The sequence below is a fragment of the Chlamydotis macqueenii genome, chromosome 13, assembly GCF_036417535.1.
Source record: "Chlamydotis macqueenii isolate bChlMac1 chromosome 13, bChlMac1.mat, whole genome shotgun sequence".
NCBI lineage: Eukaryota > Metazoa > Chordata > Aves > Otidiformes > Otididae > Chlamydotis > Chlamydotis macqueenii.
Window position 1 is genome coordinate 14,220,871 of NC_141568.1, and position 23,304 is coordinate 14,244,174.

The 23,304-nt window shown below is 47.2% G+C and overlaps 2 protein-coding genes across 5 annotated transcripts in view; one reads left to right on the forward strand and one right to left on the reverse strand.

Moving 5' to 3' along the window:
• Positions 1-8,855, forward strand: part of CPNE2 (copine 2) — a 51,874-nt gene extending 43,019 nt beyond the window's left edge. For all 3 annotated transcript variants that reach the window (XM_086757828.1, XM_086757829.1, XM_086757831.1), the window contains exons 14-16: positions 402-535; positions 3,826-4,062; positions 5,104-8,855. In XM_086757828.1, coding sequence (XP_086613954.1) covers positions 402-535; positions 3,826-4,062; positions 5,104-5,211 — 479 coding nt within the window. In that variant the 3' untranslated portion in view covers positions 5,212-8,855. The remainder of the gene's footprint in view (positions 1-401; positions 536-3,825; positions 4,063-5,103) is intronic.
• Positions 8,474-22,186, reverse strand: PSME3IP1 (proteasome activator subunit 3 interacting protein 1). Of its 2 annotated transcripts, none has more exons than XM_086757832.1 (7): positions 22,074-22,186; positions 19,748-19,893; positions 19,460-19,558; positions 16,606-16,728; positions 12,432-12,564; positions 10,362-10,426; positions 8,474-9,224 (listed from the first exon to the last, which is right to left on the reverse strand). In XM_086757832.1, the coding sequence occupies exons 2-7, from the start codon at positions 19,875-19,877 to the stop codon at positions 9,007-9,009; spliced, it is 768 nt and encodes a 255-aa protein (XP_086613958.1). In that variant the 5' UTR covers positions 19,878-19,893; positions 22,074-22,186; the 3' UTR covers positions 8,474-9,006. The 2 variants fall into 2 exon arrangements, with proteins under 2 accessions (XP_086613958.1, XP_086613959.1); XM_086757833.1 differs by having other exon boundaries at positions 19,748-19,888; positions 22,074-22,156.
• Positions 22,187-23,304: the final 1,118 nt, after the last annotated feature.

A 23,304-nucleotide genomic window follows, 5' to 3' on the forward strand; every position in this document is an offset into this window, starting at 1 on the left:
CTGCGCTACCTCTGCTCCACGTCTGTCTGATTTTTGGTTATGCTCAGAGACCAGGAGTTGCTTTTATTTTTATTCCTCTCCTCTTTGACTGATTCGGAGATTTCTGCAGAAATGCAAGAAAGCCGCCTTTGACTGTGGGTGGGTGCTACCAGGGCTCTCTCACCTGAGAAGGTCTGAAGGTTTAAGGAGCCACTACAAAGTGACTAAAGAGCAAAGCCTTGGTTTTAGAAAATTTGAGTTGAGGTGGATGGAACTTGTGGAGCTGGATGAGTTTGAGGGGGTTAAAAAACAGGTCTAACTTCAGCTGCCATGGCAGCGTTAGCTAATGATGCTTAATTGGATTTGTGGTGAGCCTGGGCCGTGGCACATTGTAATGCTTGCCTTCTCTGCTTTCCCTGAAGGTGTGGAGGGCATCGTCCAAGCGTACTCGGCCTGCCTGCCCCACATCCGGTTCTACGGACCCACCAACTTCTCCCCCATTATCAACCACGTGGCCCGCTTCGCGGCTCAGGCCACCCAACAGGAGGCTGCATCCGTAAGTCCACGAGATCCCATGAGGCGATGGCAATCCTGACGGCTTTCGGCAGGGAAGGCAAAGCCTGAGCTTGGTTTTGTGTCTTTCCCTTTGCTGCAGGCAGGGAGGCAGGGTCCTCCCACCAGGACCATCCCTGGGGTCCCTGCAGCCGTGGGCTCTCAGTTGGCTGTCGTCACTTCAGACGGAGAATGTGGAGTCATTGCAGATGCTTCTTAGGAAGAGAAAAATAACTCAAAAACTTGACAATAGTCAACAAAACTGCAGCTGTGGAAAATCAGAAATTATTGTGGAGAGAATTGAGACGAGGGTGGGAGATGCCATGAGGTGGGCGTCCCTTGGATGCGTCCCTCAAATGTCTTGAGCACTGTCTTAAATGTTGATCCCCTCTTGTTGGGGGATGTTGAGCCCTGGGAATGGTAGCGAGAGGGTTGGCCAAGACACTCAGTGGCGTGGAGCAGCTCCCGTACGAGACGCAATAAAGACCAGGACCTTTTGGCCTGGGATATCAACTGGGAATATCAGAGACCGTGACTGGTGAAAAAGTGATTGATTTCTCCCTGATTCCTATGGGGAAGGCCTGCGAGGGCCCTCGGGAATGGCTGGGTATCCAACAGGCGCAGTGGAGTCAGGGAGCTGAGACCACCCCAGGATGGTGCCCAGGGCTGAGGACTGTGAAGGTCTGGAGAGGGAAGGGGTGTGCTCATGTGCCGGGTCTGGCATTGCTGGTGGTGTCCTCTTAGGGGTGCAAAGAGCATCTGAGTGCTACAAGATGGAGGTGACTTGGGTCCCTGCAGCAGCAGGTTTCCCACGGAGGATGGCAGGTCTGGCTCCTGGGTTTTACTGGCCAAAAGCAGCTCAGCTTGGGCATCAGCACATGCGTGGCAGGAGCCGCCTCCCAGTAAAAGCTTCCCTGATTCCTGCCTGGAGCAGAGCTGGATCACACCTGAAACCTCCTCCCCAAGGGGACCTTTTCCAGCCTTTCCATGAGCACTGTTTCTCTTCCCAGCTCCGGGCACAAGGAAATACCGAATTTGGTTTAATTCAGCACAATTCCAGGTCACTCCTCATTTTTTAGTTTTCTCTCTCAGCATCAGTGGGGGAGGAAGAAGCCCACAGGCTCTGCACTGAGCAGAGACACTAATCGTATGCAAATTGCACCCCTCCATTGGCACTAATAGTTTAATCAAGGGAGATTTTAAATAATGGGCACTAATACTGCCATCAGAGGCAAGCCTGGGTTCGCTTGGTCTTTTTTTTTTTTGGAAGCACATTATTGATGAGGGATCTTGCTCCCCCTGCTGTCTTCTCCTCTTCCATCCCATTTTCAACGCGTGCAGCACAGCCACCCCTGATGCTGCCGGCTTTGGTGGCCGCCTGGACCTGCCCTCCTCTTCCTCCCGCTCTTGCTCGCTCCCAACATTAAAAAAAAAAAAAAAAAAAAAAAACCCACAAAAAAACTCCTAGTAAAAAACCTCCATGGCAACGCAGATCACAAACACTGGAGCCGGGATGGGAGGACTAAAACATGTCGAGGTGGGAGGGAGAGACAGAGGGATTACACATGATTCGACTCTTGGGGAAGGATTAATAAGCTTTGGGGAATTAAACCACACCTTTCCAGCAGGGTCCCTGCTTCCAAACCTCCCCTTTTCTTACCACATGCTGTTTAATGCTGCCTAATCCCTTCAAGTCCTGCTCCTAATTGCCAATATCATTAGCAAATGATCAGGAATAATTCCCAAAGCCCTTGGTGGATTCAGAGATCGGACATTTTAACAAGAAGTGGAGAAGGGGGAAAGGTGCCGCCAGGTTGGTGTGCTGATGGAGACCCCAGCCCAGCTGCTCTCCTCAAGGTTTTGCTTTTTTTCCCATACTGGTTCCCAGACCAGGTCAGGCCCCCATCACTTGTCCTGCTTCCAGTGATGACCAGTGCTGGCTACCATGGAGGAACATGCAGGTCTTCTCCTAGAGTTTAGCCTTACCCTCCAGACTCAGATGTTGGGCTCCTGCTCTTCAGACCAACATCTCCCCATGATTTACTCTGAAAAGTTTGGATTTAAGGGAAAAAAAAACCCCTCAACCCTGGGCAGTGCTCTGCAGGCAGGGGTAGTGGATGAATAGGGGTCAGGGTCAGGAAGGGGCTGGCTGCCTCGCCTGGCTTGGAAAACCTCCTCACCCGCAGCCTCGGGTTGTGTTTGAGCTCAACCCAGCCTTGTTTGTGCTTGTGGTTCAGCAACGGAGTGTGCTGAGGGAAGACGATGCTTTAGGTTTTCAGGAGATGTGGACTGGAGGAAGACCAAGGAAATGGACTTGGGGCTGCATTCCCTCTCCTGCTTTCCCAGGACGGCTGCACTAGTGGTTTTCAGAGGAAATGGAAAGAATGAGGAGAGGAACAAAGGGCTTTAATGTGCTTAAGTGCTTGTTTTCGTCATTTCCCCAGCACACGCAAGCTGTGTAATGTGCCAAAATTGACCCATTACTTTCCCTGGAGGCGGAGGAGATGGGCTTTTCGGGGATCCACGTGCCCCAGATTTGCTGAGCTGAGTCCAGCAGGACAGTCCGTTTGTCCGTCTGTCCATGCTCCCCCAGCTCTGCAGGACGGGCCCCCTCACCCTCCTTTCCCCATGGGAAGAGGAGCTGGTGCTCTGGCATCCTCCCAACCTATCGGTCTCCTCTGCATCCCTCTCGGTGCCTCCGAGATCCACGGCTTTGTATAGGAGATGGACGAGCCCTGAGCGTGGGATGCTCCCCCCCCCCCCCCCCCCCCCCCCAAATCCTACAGCCTGAAGCTGGGATGCAGGAGATGCTCCCTATGGGCACAGGGAGATGCTGACGCGGACCACCCTGAAATGCACCCTGCTGTATGTGGGCAGGGGGGGATTTCGTCTCCCAGCTGGGCTCATGTCCCTGCCCCAGACTCCTCCTGGCCATGACACGCAAGCTCTGCACGTGTTGGGATTGGTGGTGGTTTGTTTGGGTTTTTTTTTCCATCATTAAGTACAGTAAATCAGTAAATCAGCAAAATATTTTGGGACGGGAGGAGTTGTTTGGTTATGATCTTTCAAAACCCAGGGGGAATGGGAGCACCTGGAATTTCTGTGTGCTGCCAAAGGGGGTGATGCCAGCTGTTCCAGGAAGCAGTGAACCTCGCACTCCCAAATCCCTTGGGAACCTGCTTCCCCCCCCACTGCACAGAGCATCCCAGCTGCTTGCACCCCGTGGGCTCTGGCTGTGGTGTGAGGGTGCCCCAGCATCTCCCTGGGTCTGACCATCCACCCTTCCCTCTGCAGCAATACTTCATCCTCCTCATCATCACGGATGGGGTGATCAGCGACATGGACGAGACGAGACACGCCGTAGTGCAGGCGTCCAAGCTGCCCATGTCCATCATCATCGTGGGGGTGGGCAATGCTGACTTTGCTGCCATGGAGTTCTTGGACGGGGACAGCCGGGTGTTGCGCTCCTACACCGGCGAGGAGGCCGTGCGTGACATCGTCCAGTTCGTGCCCTTCCGGGATTTCCGCAACGTGAGTGTGGGCAGTGGGGAGGGGATCACAGGCAGAAACGGGATCTTGTGCCTGGAAATGACCCTGGAAGCGGAGCAGCCTGGTAGAGGCAGGCAGAGACGAGAGGTCGAGGGCTGGTACCCGCCTGCTTTACCCTGGCCCTAAACTCTGCATCCCTCAGGGATGCGCTGGCATGGACCACGTAAATCAGCGCAGCAGGCAGGGGCAACAGTGCTCCGTGTCTCCGTAGCGTGCTCCATCTGAGCATCCCCTTGTCTCTGCCACCCCCTGTCATTGCCAGGCAGGTGGGAGCAAAAACCAGTTAATTAACAGCAGAGTTTGGGTTCCTGTAGTGAGCTGGGATGGCAGCGGGCTTACGTCCCTCACCGTGGTCCCATGCTGGTGTCTCCCACTCATCCAGCACTCATGATGTGCCATGCACTGAGGACTGCATGCTGAATTGCTCTGGCCTTGGGGGAGAGCCCGGAGCCCCCCCCAAGTCCCCTCCCAGTGCCTGTAGAAATGTGTAATGCCGGCAGTGGCCCTGCCCGTGTCCCCTCTGCAGGGTGGCTTTCTGCTGCCCACTGCCCGACCCACTGCTGGGTGCTGGAAAATAGTTGTTGAAGAATGGGGGGGGGGGGAAGAAAAGAAAAAAAAAAAAAGACAAAATGAGATGCAGTTCTCTGCCCATCTCAATCAGCTGGGAGAAAGCCTGGGCCAGACGCTGTTGCTGGCACAGGACGCAGCAAATCAGCCTGTGCTTATCGCCCCTCTTTTTGCAACTAATCAGTGTCATTCCATGTCACCTGCTGTTGCTCGCTACCTGCTTCTTCTAACCTGCCCAGGATGTTTTATTCCTCCCTACCAGTGAATTATCTCCGGGAGGGAAGGTGGAGCATAGAATGTAATAATCCCAGGTGTATGAAATGCTGGCTGCCAGTGGACTCTAGAGCGTCTTAAATGAAGTTGCCACAGTCTGGAGTTGGGGACAGCCCAGGCACATTTGCTTGGTCAGTCCCCTACAGCCATTCTTATGATGGTCTTTTTTCTTTTCACCCGCAGGCCCCCAAGGAGACCCTGGCCAAAGCTGTGCTGGCAGAGCTGCCCCAGCAGGTCGTGCAGTACTTTAAGCACCAAAACCTGCCGCCCATCAACTCGGAGCCTGCGTAGAGCTGTGCCGGGCTGCACCCTCTGCATGTTGCCGAAGCCTGTTGGTCCTACCGAAAGCGTATGTTCCACATGCTTTTAAGAGAAGAATACCCTCCCCGAAACACTTTGTACTTCTTAATTTAATTGCTAAGTTCTTAAAACTCATCCCAGCGAAGCATCTGGGTTCATTTTGTACAGTCCCAGCCCGAGGTAACACTAAGCGGCCAGGCCGTGCCCTGGTCCTGCTCTGTTGAGTCACTTTTCAGTATTGAATGTACTTTGTATAATTTCAGTGGAACAGGATACAATTTTTACAATGAAAAACTTGCTTTTTCCAAGCAACGAAATGCTTAATATATTATTATCATTCAATGAACTGGTCGTTGTATAGTTCATGTATCTGTGTTGTACCTATACCTCTGTCATGCTCTATGTTCATTTTTATACTGTGTACATGTTATATTTGTTATACTCAGGTTAATAAAGAAACTTGGACATTTAAAACAAGGCTCTCCTAGATGGGATGTCTGCGAGCACCTTACACAGTCAGCGGTGCTGGGTGTTTGAGTCACCCCAACAGGAGCTGTCCTGGTCCCCAGCTGCTCACCCTGCGCTCCACGTTTTGGTTCACCATGCCCTGAGATCAGCCCCAGGCCATCAACAGCAGCGTGCCAGAGGGTGATTTACCAAAGGTGGAGGTGAATATGGACATCCCGGGGAGGGGAGCATCCTCTCACCCACCTCTGTCAGCTCTCAGTGCCTGCCTGAGATGAGGGCAAGAGGCTGGTGGGTGTGCACGCACGTGCGTGCCTGGGAAAACACGGGTGAACACACAATGGGCAAAGGGACTTTGATAGTTCACTGCTGCGCTTCATCTCTAGAAATTTTTCCAAGTCTGAGTAACAAAAGCTCCCTGCTGCCTGGGAGAAGATGGGTGGGTAATGCAATCCTGCTCTCCAGCAGCTCCTTTGAGCTGCTCGTCAGCAACGTGCTATCTTCAGCACTAATTGCTGCTTTCTTCTGTTGTTAACTAGATTAAGGCCTTTTGAAGCTGGCTGGTACAAAGTTGAATATGCTGCAGGGATCTCCAGCCTTACTCCAAACCTAAAAAGACCTGACCTCCCTTCTCCCCATGAGCGAGAGCGTTTGCGGTGGGAGATTGGTGTCGCTAGGTAAAGCCTGGAGCCAATTTACATGCACATGTGCCTCTGGCTGTGCTCACTGCCACTGCCCACCGCCAGCAAATGTGCGGTTGTCACTGCTGCCACCGAGTTGCCAGAACACAGGCTGCCCCGTGCAGCCCCACAGCTCGTCCGAAGCATGGAGCCAAATCCGCTGGTGAGGCCCCGAGTCAGCTCTGACCATGGATCTGGGTGACGACCCATTCCTCGGGAGAGGTGAGACTGCTCTGTGAACTATTTGCCTTGCCAAGCCCCCTCAAAGGGGAAAAAAAAACAAAACCAAACCACCCTTTTCCACATGGAAATGCAGCCTTTGAAGGGTGGCGCATTTCAAAAATAATGCTGTATACAGCTCAGCTTCCAGATCAAAGGTTGTGGCTCTGGAAAAAATTTATTTTTCTTTCCATAAGAGAACCTCACATGCAGCTGCACTAGCTAGTAAGCTGTTCTGCTAGTACAGTGTTTGTGGGGGTTTGTCGGTTTTTTTTTAACACCTCTCTGAAGCTTTAACAACTAGTACAGACAACAAGCAGCTTATGAAGCTGTCTCTGGGGAGGGGATGAAGCATATACTATACAGTCATGGCAGAGAGAGAATAATCTCAAAAGAAAAAAACAAAAACCCATAAAACTAAATCCACCACTGAATGACAGAGTTGCTGGAGCCAGCCGTTGTTCTCCAGCATGTCAGCCCCGAGGCAAGGCTACTGCCACAGCTGCCGTTTCCAGAAGGTTTGATTTATCCTCCGTCCCTCGCACTCCTCATGTCCCAGCACGTCTCTCAGTGCGCTTGAGTATTTTAATGTCAGATGGCTTCTGACTGAAGGAAGGTAAACGGGACCAAGGGATGTGGTGACGAGCTGGGACAGCTCTGCAGGTTGTTGACAGGGGCCAGGCCAATGAGAACGGCTGAGGTGGCTCAGACTCAAAGGCTGGTGGGAGCTAAAGGTGTTCCCTAAGTGCCCTATTCCTGCTCTTCTGGGAACAAGAGGGAAGCAGGGGACTCTGACACCTGCTTTTACCGAATCCTATCTCCTCCTGGCCATACAGGGTCTAACATAACCACCAACATGCCTTCCTTGCCTCACCTGGACGCTCCGTGGGCCGCTGCCACCACCACATCTGCCCACAACACTGCCAACTCCCACTATAAATTTCTGTCTAAGTCAGCCATTTTGCCTGCAGTTGTGCAAAAATCTCACTCAGGAAAATGGTCCTGGTGTGCTCACAGCCAGGCCAGGCTGCTCTGACTCTACAGAGCGCTTATTGATCTAGCTTTAGGCCAGGGAAGGACACCTACCTCTCTCATTCCAACTGCTCACAGCTCTTGCAAATATAACTTTCAAGAAAAACAGGCATTTTTCTGTGCACTGCTTCCATTTCACTCCATAGCTAAGTATGATGAAAGTCATCAAAAGGAAAGCATCACAGAGGCAGCAAAAGCTCTAACTATTTTCTACCTGAAAGTGCTGTAATTACAGTAGCTGGAGAAGAGGCAGGAGCCACTCCAGAGCAAACACAAGAGATGCCAGAAGAACAGAGGAGGAATTACACTGTGTTTGTAAAGATCTGATTGTGGAACAGGGCTGTGCAAACAGAAAGGGTATTTGGCCAAGGACAGCTTTAGCCTGAGAGGAACTCTCGTTACGGGCCCCCAGCTTTCACAGCCTACTTCTCGCTCATGCCTGGCTCCCTGGTCCACGCCACCCATAAACATGCTCCTGTAAGGTTTCTTAAATCCAATACAACTTCCACAATCCCTGCAAAGCGTGGTGGAGTTCTCCAGCTTCTGCACAAAGAGGTTTGGCTGAACCAGGAAATGCCACCCACTCTGGGTTCACACTCCTCAGGACACTGCTGCTGAAAAGCTGAATGACTTGTCAAGCGCTGGCACAGGAGCAACGGCCTTTAGAGCAGAACAGCCAACTGCAGCTCCTCTGAACTCACTCACAACAAGAGTTTACATCACCACCTCTGCATTTGTAGGAGGCTGGCTTGCACTTCTCCTGGACGGTGGTTTGAGGAAGGGGCTGGTTGGGTAGAGCAAAAATTGCTTAATGGGATGGGAACAATTATGAATGGCACAAGCTGAGATAAAAAAAATGCATTCAGAATGTCTTTAATCATGTAACACTAAAACTTCTTTACAGTGTCATGGCAATCTACACTTCACCATCTGCTTGATTTTTGTTCTGCCCCCATTTCTCAAATACAGAATAAAAATGACATTTTAAAACAGAACACATGGCTGTTTCTACAAGACTTCACTGCTTCAAGTGAGTATTTTTTTGCCTGTTAGTCTTGTATAAACTTCTTAGATCATCAGAATTCTTTCTTTCCGTAAGAATTTTAAAAGATAAAGCTCTCTCCTCCCTACCCTCAGACCTTCATTAAATTATTAGATGTGCCTTCTCGTTTAGGATGGCAGCCTTCCCTTCAGGCTCAGTACGCACCCCAGAAATGGAAAGATGGTGGGCGGGGGGGGGAGAAATTTAACGAGTTATTTTAGGAGTATCTGAGTATATTAAAGTTGAGAGGTTAGCTAGAAAGATTATATTTGGGGCAGAAGGATGCATCAAGCATCCATCAGGGCTTTGGAAGATACTCTGCACTACATTACACACGGAGGGATTTTGTTATGGACCATCAAAGAAACTGTTGCTACGAAAGACAGAAGAGACGATCTTTCCAGTGGAATTAATAGTGCCTTCGCTATCCGAGCTGGACTCGGAGTCACTGCTTCCCGAGTAGGCGCCCAGGCCAGGCAGGATCCCAATGCACACGGCTGCTGAGGGACAGTGGACCGTGGAGCCTCCCACTGAGCTGCTCCCCAAGGGAACGCAGGATGGTTTTTCTGAAAGAGAGGTACCTCAGTCAAAAACGAGAGTGCAGGAAAGGGCTTTCAATCAGCCCAGAAGCTGCCGCGTGTCGTTCACCTGCTATTGCCACATCCGCAGTGAATGATTGCAGGATTTAATTAAAGTGTAAGGCAGCTGCAATAAAGCTATTCTGACAGGAAGGACATGCTACCTCGGGAGAATTTTTTATTTCCATCACTAGTTTAAGCCCAGCTCTACACTGGCATTACAGATTTTTACTCTGAAGTTGTCAGTTTGATGCTTGTCAAATACAAAACCCACTAAATAAGAATAAATAGCTCTGCTTTGTGTAATTGAATATTTTTTTGTGATATAACAGCAAAGTTGGGGAAAAGTTTTATTCCATCGCTCTGCTAGTCAGCATCTCCCATCTTCCACGGCTAATTAATTATTTCTAGTGTTCTGAAAGTTTACTGAATAGAAGGAGATTCGGGAAGCACCTTGGGTTGTCATTACACAAGCGCAGCTCACTCTGTTTGTGTCAGAGTATCTTGACAGCAAGTCAATTGCAGCCCTGACAGCTAAGACTGAAATGCAACTTAATTTTTCTTCTAGCTCCCCATAATCTTCTGAAACAAATTGGTTTCTGGATCGACAAGATCACTTCACAGCATGGAAAGCTAATAGTGGAGGTATACAAATACATCGAATGCAGCTGTGAAGAGGAAGTGGATGATCTGTTCTCCGTGTCTCCTGTTGACGGGACAAGCTCTGGGCTCGAAATGCAGCTATGGAGACTCCTACTAGTTATCAGGTAAAACTCTTTAAGGGTAAAATCAGTTAAGCATTAGAAGAAACTGCCTAAGGAGGGTGCACAATCTCTATCTGTGGAGATTTAAGAGCAGCTTAGACAAACATCTGTCAGGAACGGTTTAGGCAGAGGACGGACTGATGACCTGCAGAGGCTCCCTCCAGCCCTGTTTTCTATGCAGGCTGTCAGCGCCTACAGTTACCATTCCTACTGCTTTAAGAGAGAACATGCCAACCGCAGTCAGGGCTGTCTTGCATAATGAAGGAGCAGAAAAGCAAACCCTCTATTAGATTTAACACCAAGTCAGTTGCTGTTCAGGTGAGAGACAGACAGCTTCCCACATGCAGAAATCAGGACGTACCTTGATTCTTTTCGTCATGATCGGTATCTAGTTTCAACCTCTTCACACTGTTACCACCATCTGAACTGTGGAAAAAATAAGAAAGTGTCTTGTTCCTCATAAGCAACCACTTAATTACTGTGAAGTTAAAGTCACATATTTGCTTCAAACGCTACAGTGAATGCCAGCAGGGCCCCCGATGATCACTGCCACTTCAAACTGCTGTTAACTGGGGCTCCTCGGGGAACATGCAGGATCCTAGAAAGAGTCATCACCTATACTGCAAGTATCTCCTGTTAACCTGGGAAACAGAAACACACGCAGGGAATCCAAGTCAGACCTCTTACAGAGTAACCCTGAGCTGCCTATGCAGCTGGAAGTACCCCACCGGAGATCAGGAATGACTACCTGAGCTTCAGCCACCCTATGTGACCACAGGCTTGCACATGTAGATGGTTGCCACGCTTGATGGTGCAACATCGGTGTTTTTCCACTTCCAGGGACTCCTTCCCCTTCTTCAAGTGCCTAGAGAGCCTGTTCTAAAACATCTAGAAATCTTGCACCCACTAAGCAGCCCAGTAGGTTTTGCAGCAATTCACAGACAGCTGCAGTGTCTGAATTAAAAAAGAAAGGGTTCTTTTCGGATCCAAAGCAGTGCTGGGGGGACAGGAGCATTACTTGGACTTCAGACTCTTCAGAATTCCTATAGCTCTTCCTTGTCACTGCTCAGTTTCTTTTTCCCCCTCTTGCATGCTCCCAGTTCTAAGCTATCCACATAAACAAATGCTTCCCAGCTTCAGCTGTGATGAACTAAAGTGGTGAAGTATGAGCATTTTTATACATTAACTCTTTTCTGTCCCTGCCAGAACATGCAGTACAGATGCAAGGTTATTCTGTGCAGGGAGGTTTTAATAGCAATACATCCTTTACAGGAAACTACAGAGCTCAGAGAGTAGATGTTGAGCTCATGCTACACTTGGTTTTGGCCAGTTTGCAATAAAAGATAAGATGGCAAAAATAGAAGACTGCAAAGCAAGTCTGTGATGGCACTGATATGTCAGTTAAGATGCTGTCTTCAAATAAATGCCATCTGCAGACTTTACACGTGCCACTAAGCACATGCCGGCTCCTTCTTTACGTCCTACTGGGTTAAGTACTAGTAGTTACATGAAAACAGTATTGTTGGCTGTTTGTTATCAGCTCAGGGTTTCTCTTCTCTGCCCTCCAAAAACCCAAACAACTACTCAACCCCCCACACATTAGGTGGTGGAAGTGCTTACTTCAGTTTCCAGACATGCAATTATTGCTATACTGGAAGCTAAACATCACCCCACAAGATAAGCTTCTAAAATAATCTCTCATTCTCTGGGACAGATTCAAAAACGCTGACTGAATTTCTAGATGTCAGTAATCATCTTAAGTATTAGACGACTCATCTGTGGGAAATAAGTCTGGTCCCACATGTCTAGCTTCTCCATAACCTGTAGCACGTCAGCAGCTGCGTTTGCAGACCGAGATCAAAACACCAAATAGATCACAAGCCCAGCTGCCAGCTCCCTGGGATGGAAAGGGTGTTGACGTATCACTGCAAATCATCAAGGAACAAGGGAAATCTGCCTGACACCCTCAGGAGGAAATTGGTACAGAAAGCTCTTCTCTGGTAACCAGCATCTCCCCCATGCTGGCCCCAGAAGCAAATAAAACAATCAATTTCAGACACAGATGAAATCAGCTCATAAATTATGCAAATCTGAATGAAATTACATGAGTGAGGTGGCAATGATATCTTCAAATAGAAATAGAAAATAGATTCCCTCTAGATCCCCAAGCAGGATTGCCCAAGCCTGGCAGTCTAGAATGAAGAGTCTACCCACTTGCTTTACACACGCTTATCTATTTGAATTGCTTCATGTTTTTCCCACAGTTTGTGAGAACCTATAGAAACAAGGCTGGTCTTTTCTTATACCTCCCCCCTTTTTTCTTTAGGGCTAAGGTTCACACCTCACTCTCTGGAGGCAGTTTTGGCTTGCCTCCCTTTACATCCCTAACTGGGTTCCGTTCCTCATGAATTTATAGAGGTGTGAAACTAACCTTCTGTGTTTCACAGCTCCTGCCAACAGCTTTGCCTGAGAGAATTTGTTCTTGTTTTCCACTGACTTCATGGGCAATTTCTTCTCAGTTTCCTTCTTTGGGTCCATACTGACTCCCACTTTGGTGAGAGTGCTGTGAATTAAGGGTTAAGGATCAACCAGGAGGCAATGCAGAGAACAGACACTTCCTCTCTGATATATTTAGCTAGCTCTGCTGACAGCAGCAACAGAAGTTCATTCACATATTCTATCAAAATAAACTTATTTGTAATGACATTTAGCTGGCACCTTCAGCCAAGACAGAAGAGACTTCATCCTCCAGGTTCAGAGCTCTCTCAGAAATCAATACCAGCTCTCTGTAAAGACATCCAGGTAGCAGACTGGGAGCTGCTTTTCTGAAGTCAGAAAGGTGCAACACAGGGCACATCCAGCACCCATAAACACACTCATCATCCTGCCTTTTCCTAAAGGTCTTAAAACAGCAAAAAGGTCAGAGTGGACAAAAAAAAAAAAAAAAAAAAATTCCCCCTTCTACAGGGATCCACACATTTGTAATTCAAATTTGCTGCTTTAATCCCTAATTCTTAAAAAAAAAAACCTGAGTAGCAATATGTGAGCTGACTTCCTCTCCTAAACCCCTCCTTTTGCTGAGCCCAGCAGACTTCAGCCTATCAAAGCAAAACAGATCGATTTTCTGTTTTGGTATTTATCACTTAACTTTTCAGCTCATCTCTTTGTAAGGGCCACAAGGCTATTGCTGCCAGTTTGAATACCAACCCCAAGAGGAAGGAGATAGATCTGATTAAGGATCTATGTGGTCCAAGATTCACCCAAAAGACTGTGGCTGCACACAAGAACTAAGTAGCTTAAAACAGTGTTAGCAAGGTGGAACGTAGATGAAACCTATAATGAGGTGGAGAAGCTTAAGCAGGTTCTCAGACAGGATAAGAAGGAGCTTGGTCTGTTATTAAGGCACACTCAGGCTGCGCACACACACTAAACAGGTCTCTTCCTGTGCCAGGATCTACTCTGTCCCTGACAAGAGAGTCAGTGTCCAGCTGACTGTAACTGACAAAGCAAGGTCCGTCAAAGATCCTGTTTGTAATGAGGTACCAGTGGGGTCACAAAATCTTCTGCAAAATTTTTAAACTACAAAGGCAAATCAACATAATTTTAAAGGGTATTTGTTTATAACCCTAAATCTAGCTTTCTACTAGTTTCTCCTCTGACTAAGATTCCACTGATCAGGTAACACAACCACAAGCTGGAGTTCCACAGGTGCCCCAGCTACTGCAGACAAATACTGGATAGCAAATTTCACACATATTTGAAGTCATGGGTTTTTTTCCTGCACTGATTTTCCTGCAAATCAAAAACTCGTATACCTTCCTTTCAAATGACACACTCAATATCTCCAATCACTTTATAATTAGGAGCGTTCAGATGCCACTTCTTACGTGATTTTTCCTAAGGATCAGCAGTAACCCACACTGCTCCTTACCTCAACTGAAAGTCTTCTCAGCCAGAATCAGACTGTTCAATTTTATTTATTTTTTAAGATGGCACAGGAGTGCCATCCTGTGGCTATCAGAAACAATCTGAAAGCTCGTTGTGACGAACACGGTTTGACATTCCACCACATGATTCCACATACTACAGTGCTCAACGTCCACATTTAGGTTCATTACCTTGTTATATTCTAATACCACACTACAAGAGCCTGGCTGAGGAACACAAAGGCTTTTTTTTTTTTTTTTAAAAGATACCAAATACAGGCTTTTCACTTCCATCCAGGATGTCATTCTCCTAACACTCCTCAACTACAAGAGACAGAGCATATTTTTAACAGAGATTTTATATGTACAGCTGCCATTAGCAAATGTAACACTATACCTAGCCAAGTCAGGAACACCACATTAGAAATAAACCTCTCAAATACCAACTGCATTTAAAAAGCTGTCGTACAGTAAAGCTTGCTTCTTGGAGGGGGATTTTTACTACATTTACATAGGATTTAAGACAAGAGGATGTTGTTCTCAAATGCTTCTTGGAGCTGGATTAAAAAATACCTGTAAATCCTTAAGCACTGTCAGACCAGTGGGGTCTGGAAAGGGTAAGGAGCAAAAAAACCTAGTTGTTCATGTAGGAGGAAGTAAAATTCTTAAGCATTCATGCATATGAAATATCTTATGCTCGAGAGTGCATTAAAATATTCCACGGCATGTTTATCCTTAAGATATATCATTTCATGACTGTTCAACTAAAAAAATAAGGAAAAAAGAGAAAAAAATCTCTGTACTTGAATACTGACATAGGTTTTACCATGAAATTAATGCCTCTGGGTAGTTTAAATTGGATGTTATACTAGGAAAAAGATGAAATAATCAAACCCACTGGGCTGACATTCCTCTTATTAGTTTGAAAGAGTACTTGAACAGTACCTATAGATCCAGCGTGTTTACATAGTACCCACTGGTTTTTGTCACTGTGATAAACCATTAGTAACAACCTGCAGATGCAAAAAAAACTTAGGCGTTTTAAAAGAATACCATGAAAAATTTCAAACACAGATGAGTCATATTGCAAGTTGCTCTAAGGTTACATTAAAAAAAAATAGAATAAAAGGAAACAAAATGGGCAAAACTTCTCAGTTTTTCATGAGATGAGGTGATTATAAAAACATTCTTCCTCCCTCCACTCCAAAAGTAATAAGTTCTACAGTTTAATTCACAGCAAGACTTTAGATACAGAGCTGGCCGATATTACTAAGACTGCAAAGACTGAGGTTAGATGTGCCTGTACGTCTTGAAGAGGCCCTGCCCAGTAAATTCAGGGATCAGTGTGTTATGTGGCTAATTCACGACAACGTAAGATTCCCTCTGGGCTGGTATGGTTCACTCCAGACGTATGTGACCTAGCTAGAGCTGTCAGCTGCTTTCACAGCACAGTCTTATACTGCACATCCCCGCATCAGCCAGACCCGCAAGCAACCATCACTGAAACGAAATATGTCACATCAACATCCCATTATTAGATCCAACAAATCATGAAAATATTCCAAATCCATCAATCAGCTACCGCCTATTTCTGAAGTAAAAAAATGCATCAGTACTGCTTTTTAATAAACACATTACTGAGATAACTTAGAAGCTCTTCACAGAACACATGCTTTAAATTGCAAATCACTAATTAATACAAGGTAAAGCAGATCTTTGTAGCATTGTCACTATTCAGCTTTATTTGCTGACTGGTTTTGGTCAGCTCCTTGTGTCCACAAACTCTTTCGTGTATACTAAAGCATCCCTGTCAACTTGTGCTTTGTTCACTGATGACTTAAAAGCAATGGTTTTCATTAGGAGGCAAGGAAACTGTCAGGTTCTGCACAGATTCAGTAAACCTCAAAAACCCAACATTTAGCTTAGCACAAAAATCCTCAAATCATTCCAACCTCCCTTGACTGGCACCGATTAGAGAGAAAAAGCATCCTATATTATTTTCTAGTACATCTTCATGAAAATTTGGCATTTAACAGCAAAGCCAAACTGTCCTGCTCTTAGTACAGCCTAGAAGTCTGTATTACCCAAAGGGGCTGAGGCTCCATGGGCACTGACTTTCCAGAAGAATGTCAGCGCATTTGCACTGCAGAGGCATTTAATTTCTCATCCTGCAGTTATTAGCAAGGGAGAAAGTAGTTGATACTTCAAGAAGAATAACAGAGAGAGCAATTCAAACATTATTTCAAATGGGTATGTTAAAACCCGTTATATGCATATATATATATGAAGTTAAAAAAAACAAGCAAGAACACTTACTTTTCAATAAGAAGGCAAAAGCCGAAGATTAGAACTAATATGCTGTTTTGCCTTTACACTCGCTTTCTCTTTTCAGCTATGCTATTTCACACCTTCAATAACAGGAAAAAAAAACCCAACCCAAACCCCAAACAATAGAGAGGAGAAGGAAAGAAAAGTACCAAAGACACGTGAGGACTGAGGGAGGGAGGACATCACAGCGGGAGACCCAAGCTACAGTGAAAACATTAAATTCTAGAAGTCTATCATTGCATATGTTCTGTAAAGCAGTTTTATAGAAAGAATGTCAACAACAAAACAAAACTACAGCCCAGTCTCTTATCCTACTCTATATAATCGCCAGCCATTTTAATGCAAAGGATATTCTGTATTCGTTTAGTTCCTTCAGCTCCTCTTCTCTTCGTTGCTTTTCAAGTAGCTCTTGCTGCCGAGAAACCTCATCAAGGAAATGCGTCTCATCTTCATCTAAGCCTCTTACCATATTTTCTGAATAAAGGAAAAGAATGCATATTGATAAGCTAAAACCACTGAGGGAGCAGCCGTCTATTTTGTCTTACTTTGCCATTCTCTTAGAGCGTTTTCCAACGATTTCAAATTGGTCCATAAACATAGGTAAGTGTCCACAGCTCGCACACGACATTTCTAATACTGCTGAGGTAGAATGATCTGCACAAAGTCACAGGGAACACAGGGAGTAGAGTCCTGGGTGACTGAGTGAATTGGGTACTCCAGCAGTCACGCTGCTGTGCCGAGAAAAGGGTACAAAGCCAACTCCACAAGCTATCTGCTCGATTCTGTAATTAGGGAGTAAAAATACTTCCCAGTTAATGATACTGGATGCTAACAAGGCAAAACTCATACATACTCAAGCACACAAAATACAACAAATGAACACAGCTGGAGCACAACACTATTACTACAGAGAAAAGCAAGATATCATTCATAGGAAGCAATGAAATGCTATTGGACTTGCTGATACAATTAAGGAAAAATGACTAAGTTTTCACACAAGCGGCCTTTCTGCAGTTCTGAAATGCCCCTTGGAACAGGTTACAAAAAACAAGGAATAGCCACATTAAGCAATGATATATTTGTTGGTTTAGTTTCAGACACCGAGTTTAAGCCTGTCTCTTCAGAATCTGTTCTTAAACCAACGAATACCTCAAAAAAACCCACATTACTTCTTCTCACAAATCTTACCTCAAAATAGGAAGCACATTTTCTTAAAGTAAATGATTAGTAAGTTAACTGAGATTAGTATCTGTATTTAAAAAAAAAAAAAAAAATAGAAGCAGGACAATTCCTAACTTCCAAATAAATTATTTCTAAACATGCTACCCTCCTTTAAGGAAAGTGTACGCTAGAGCAGTAAGGAGGTCTTTTATTGTCTATTCTGCAAATGCTCAACATCTCTCAATCAAATTACTTAAAAAGGTAGTAATTTTTTTTTTTTTAGAAAGACCAAGTCTTGCTGTTTGTAGTCATCCTCAGAAATCTTAACTCAAACATCACCTTTTGTCTTCATTAGAGCTTAATTCCGTAAGAGGATTTTTAGGCTTTTACATGAGGCCGCCGCATTTTTTTTTTAATCTTCACGCACATAGCCACATCCTACTCACTTTAATGGCATGCTAAGAAATCCATTTACACTGATAATTGGCAAGCTTCTGTCTTTGACAGAAAAGCTCTAGAAATCAGTTAGTATTCAAGGTTACTTTATAAAAGCCGAGCCCTACTCTCTCCAACTCTAAGAATGCAGAAGTCATTTGTAAATCTTTAAACAGTAACTTGTAGCATCCACTACTACTGCTGAATAACCTAGCAGAAAGAACTGCTAGTCCGTATACCACTTCTTATCTACACAAAAGGTTTAGAGTAACTAAGTCTGTGTGTTTATGTAAACACAATTCTTCAGCATTACGGAGCTTCTCCTCCCAAGTCCCATCATCAATTCCGACTGATGAGAATGACAGTGCACTAAACTAGTTTTCTACTTCTCCAAAATCCCTGTGGATAGAAAAAATACTTAAGAACATTTTACGGCAAATCCAAGCATAGTACGGGACGAATCTTGTCACAAGTACTCAAACCAGGCTGAACTCTGATGAGGTAAACTAGAGGTCCACAGTCCACCCAATACTGATATTTAGCTAGCCAGTTCCTCCCGCTTACCTCCTCCCAAAGAAATCTGGCTACAAGAATGATTCTAAAAGCACGTACTACAAAACAGGAAAGGCATGGTAGTCATGCAACGCACTCAACAGCATCTGCACAGGCAGGGGGTGTTACCTAACAGAACTCAAAGATTGTGCCATAGTTAAAAGTAAAACACAGTTCTGACGTGTCACAGACACAGGAGAAATTCTAGACAGAATCCAGTCAGGCAAACCAGGCTTAAAGAACACAATAGTTTGAGGGTAAGGTTTCTGGCTAAAGAACCAAAATCAATCAGAACCCACCTTAAAATGGAGTCTCATAGCATCATCCTCACTTCTCTTTAGATAGAGACAATAGCTCCCTTTTCCCAAAATGGTTGACTAATAATTTTCTAGCTCTCATTATCATCTTTACACTCAGCAGCACATATAGAGGTGATATAATGCAAAGGATTTTTCTATAAAACCAGAAATTCAAACATCAGCAGAAATTAGGTTTACATTTCATTAGAAGAGTTACATATCTACTTTTCGAATCTACTCCCCTATCTTTACTTCTTCCAAATAGTAATCTTGAGCCTCAAATCACTTTTGTGTCAACTTATTACAGCTTGGAAATGTAACAGCTGCTGAAATAGGATCTCTTTTTATTGATTCAAATAAGATGGTCTTGTGTTAAAGCATGAGTTCAAGAGTCACAAAACCACATTACATTTCCACTTTTCCATGGATTGGTATAAGGGTTTTTTTGGTTTAATGTGCAAAATAAGGCTAATATTCTACACTTGACAGGAATGCAGCTTCATACCTGCAAGCAACTTTTTGACTTTCACATGTGTGCAGTGCTGTCTTGGTGTCCACAACAACGTGTTACCTGCAGAAACATCTATCATCCTTGAAAAACATAAGATTTCAGTAATACTTTTCTGAGTCTGTTTATTTCTCAGAGAGGCAGACAAGACACACAGATATGTCACTTAGTCAGATGCTGTATACAGCTGTTGTACATAACACATGCAGTTTGCTGGGTTTCAGTTCAAAACATAACTGCCAGCGCTTACTGAATTTAAATTGCTCCTCAAACTCCTGTTGCTTCTTTTCTCTCTGCTCCTGAAGTCTTTCATACAATGAACGTGGGTCATACGCCTCCTCCGGGCATTCTGAAAGGAAAGAACAAATCAGGAAATGAGACCATGTCAGAAACACTAAATCACCAACAGTTCTTAGTTCCCTCATGTAGAAACCTTTTGAACTTGTAGAATACATGCTATTGCCTTTTATTTCTGTTTTCCACAAAAGTGAAATATTCTCCAATCTCTTTCCTACAATTATTAAAATCTATCCCATACCTTTTGGATCCTCAGGTTTCCGGACCTTTTCCCATTCCTCTTGCCTTCTCTTTCGCCGCTCCTCTAGCTCCGATTCAGACACAAACCTCTTGTTAATCACAAGGTCGGCAGTACCATCTCCCCCATCCATCGTAGAACAGTCTGTTCTAAAAACAGTACGAAAGGCATCAGGGGCCTGACTGCACTTCTCAGTGTGTGAGACATCACTACACACCCTGAAAAACAGACCCGCTGCACTTACAACTTCAGTTCTCTAAAGACGACTACACAGTAAGTACTGACTGAGATACCTACGCACAGCTTAACTACTAAGACTAATAGCACCGCCTGTTACTCCATCTTCTCTCTTTTTCATAATTATGTCTTCCCTGTTAGTTGTCTGCCTCAGGCTGCTTTTCTGAAAGTCATATTCTAATGGAATTTTCCCCACCTCACTGGATTGACCTTGCTTAAGCAAATATAAAAAAAAATAAATAACAAGAAATTTTAAAAACCCTACGTCTATATGGACATCCTGTTATTTCAGTTCTTACACCTCCCTGCTCTGGAGACAGGAGGACTTGACACTTTGCCTTCACTTTACCTAAGTTCTTTTCACCAATCCTGTGAAAACTTTCTCAAGTTTGCCTGTTTTCAATGATTTGAATACATGTATTTGTGAGTCCTTAACAGTGACATTTCAGAAATTAGCAACTCATCTCTCTAATCTCCAAAAGCATTCTGCACCTCTTCGCAGCTCTGGGGAGAGCTAGGCTTGGACAGATTATGCTGGGGGTCTGTCTGTCAGTTCAAGAGGTGAGCGAGAGAGGGAATTCCCTCGGGCTAAAATGGGGCTGGGATTAGAAAACAGGAGCAGCACTTCTGACCAAATGAGCACACAGCCCCTCTCACACAGTACACTTGCTCTCTGCTTCAAGGGATCTGAATACCTGCGTACCGGCCAGGTACCTACTTCATTACTGGGCGTAGGATGGAGATGCTCCAAGGAATCATCCTAAGAAGGAAACTCACGGTTTTGATGCCTGTAAACCCAGGATGAAATAAACTGCTTGTGCTAGTCTTAAGTGGCTCCTTTCAAGATTTATTCTGCCACCTCCATACTATAGAAGGAGACATTAATGCCTGGTTCTGTTTCTTAAATCCAGCCTGTATATACAAGCACAACATAAAATTGAGAGCTATCCATTTAAAGTCATGCTAGCCTCACACTTTTTTTTTTTCAGTTTCTTCTTATTTCCTTGGTATAACTTCAGTTATGGGTATAACCCAGTTCATTTTAAGACCTGAAGTGGATTAAGGTCGAATTACTTCTTGACATACAGCTGTGGTATTTTCACTACAATCCTGGAAACTGGTGTTTGATCAAACACATTTCATCAAATAACAACTTTACTGACAAGCACATCCTCGGCACAATGATGGGGGGGAACAAATAAAAACCAAGCAGCATCACATTTAAGTTCACTTGCACTTATAAAGTTTGCTAAACTTGCTGTATTCTTTGCCCTCCCTCCTGTGAAAACCACACAAAATCTTCCACACCAGAGAAAACACATGTGTTTGGTAGTCAATCGCTGTTCACCTACATTTTTGTCTGGCAACTGTATTCTAGTGCATGATAAGCTGTCATTGTAAACGACAAAAGTTTATGTGACAGCTGTAAACTGCACCTTTTGATGCTACCAGCTGGGCACATTCCCGGGATTAAAACAAATAAAACTTCAGAGCCCTTGCCATCACCTGGGCTGGAACAAATCTAGAGCAGAGACGACGTTTCGGGTACCCGTGTGCACCTTCCAGCACATTCAGATCTCTACCAAATGACGGCGCCTCCACCCATCACTGCAACAAACTCGGGCAGCGCTCCCCGCACCCCCACAGCGCATCAGTAAAGTGCCGAGCATCGAGTCTGGAGCTGGAAACGAACAGCCGCTCCCCACCACGGTGCAGTCAGCCTGATAACCCGCCACCGGCAGCCGGTGCCCCAGCGCGCTGGGAACGGGTGAATCTCCCCGCTGCAGGCCCAGGCGCGCTGGGCCGGGGCCTGCTCCCAGCCTGCGCCGCCGAGCCCTCACCGTGAACTCCTCTCTCTACTTTTCCGCCCACCTACTCGGCCCAGCAATGGCCTTCCCCCGCGGTCCGGCCTCCGGCCCGGCCCGGCCCGCCGCAGCCGCAGGGCCCGGGCCCGGCCCTCTCCGCCCCTGACCCAGAAGGGTCTCGCAGCCCGGCCACGGTCGCTCTCCCTGTCGCGCTCACTGAGCTCCCCCCGACCCCTCCCCGAGGCTCCGCTGCCCCCGGGGCTCGGGCCGCCGCCGCTAGCACGTACCGCGGCCGCCGGCCCGTTACAGCGAGAGGCGCGGCCCGGCCCAGAGCGCCGCCATTGATCCGCTCTCACAGAGCCCGCCCCGGTTCGCTGGCTGCCGCCGGTCGCCCCACCCCTTCCGCCTGCAAGAGCCAACCGAGTGAGCTCTTCCTCAGGCGGCCCCTCGCTCTTCCCAGTAGCCAATCCCCTTTGCTCTTACGGAAGACAGAAAGATGCGCGGGAGGGTTGGCTGCAAGGTGACGTCAGGGCAGACCCGCGTTGCGATTGGTTGAAGCGCTGGGGCCGGGGCCGGGGCCGGGGCCGAGGCCGGGGGCGGGGCGGGGCGGGTCGCCCGGGCGACGGCGGGGGGCGGGGCGGGGCGGGGCGGGGCGGGGCGGGGCCGGGCGGTCGGTGTGTGGCCTCCATCTTTCCGCCGCGCGCCGCCGCTGCACAAAGGCGCGGCACCGCCGGGCTGGGTGCGGGGTGGAGGGGTGCTGGGCTCCGCCGCGGCTTTGCCGCATTCCCGGTGAGGCTGAGGTGAGGTAAGGGGGGACGGGCATCGGGCTGGCGCTGAGGGGAAGGGGCAGCGACAGGCTGGGCTCCGGCGGCGGGCCCGGCCTTGGGTTAGGGAAGGGAGGGCGCGGTGCTCGCTCCCACCCCGCCCTCCGGTTCCCCGCGAAGGGTCCCGGTTGGGGTGGGGACCGGGAGGCCTCCCGGGTGCGGGGCCGGGGAGCGGCGCAGCCCCGCCGGCCTGAGACAGCGGCCCGCCCTCCCGGGAGCGCCGCTTATGTATTTCTGCGGGGGCTGCCCCGGCTTTTGGGGGAGCGCCCTGCCTCGCCGGGCTCACCCGCACCCCCGGGGGGACCACGGTCCCAGCCCAGCCCGGACACCCTGGGTGCTCCCGGTGCTGAGCGCGGAGGCCCCGGGGCTGGGTGTGAAGTTGTGAGGCTGCAAAAGGGGCAAAGCGTGAATGAAGCGGGGGGTTTTCGGGAGCGGGGCACCCCGAGCCGCTGCCGTTCGGGGCGCTGGGCCGTTACCCTGGGCGTTACAACTTCGTACCGGGCGCGTCCCGGTGCCGGGAGGTCTACCCGGTATTTGTATGACTTGCAAAACCAAGGGCTTTGCTCCAGGGGTTGGGCGCAGGTTGGGTTCTGGCGTGCCGCTCTGGGACCTCCTGCGAGCCCAGAAACACTCGGGAGAATTTTGTTGGACCCTTGAATATGTTTATATTGATACAAAATGTCAGAATCCTGAA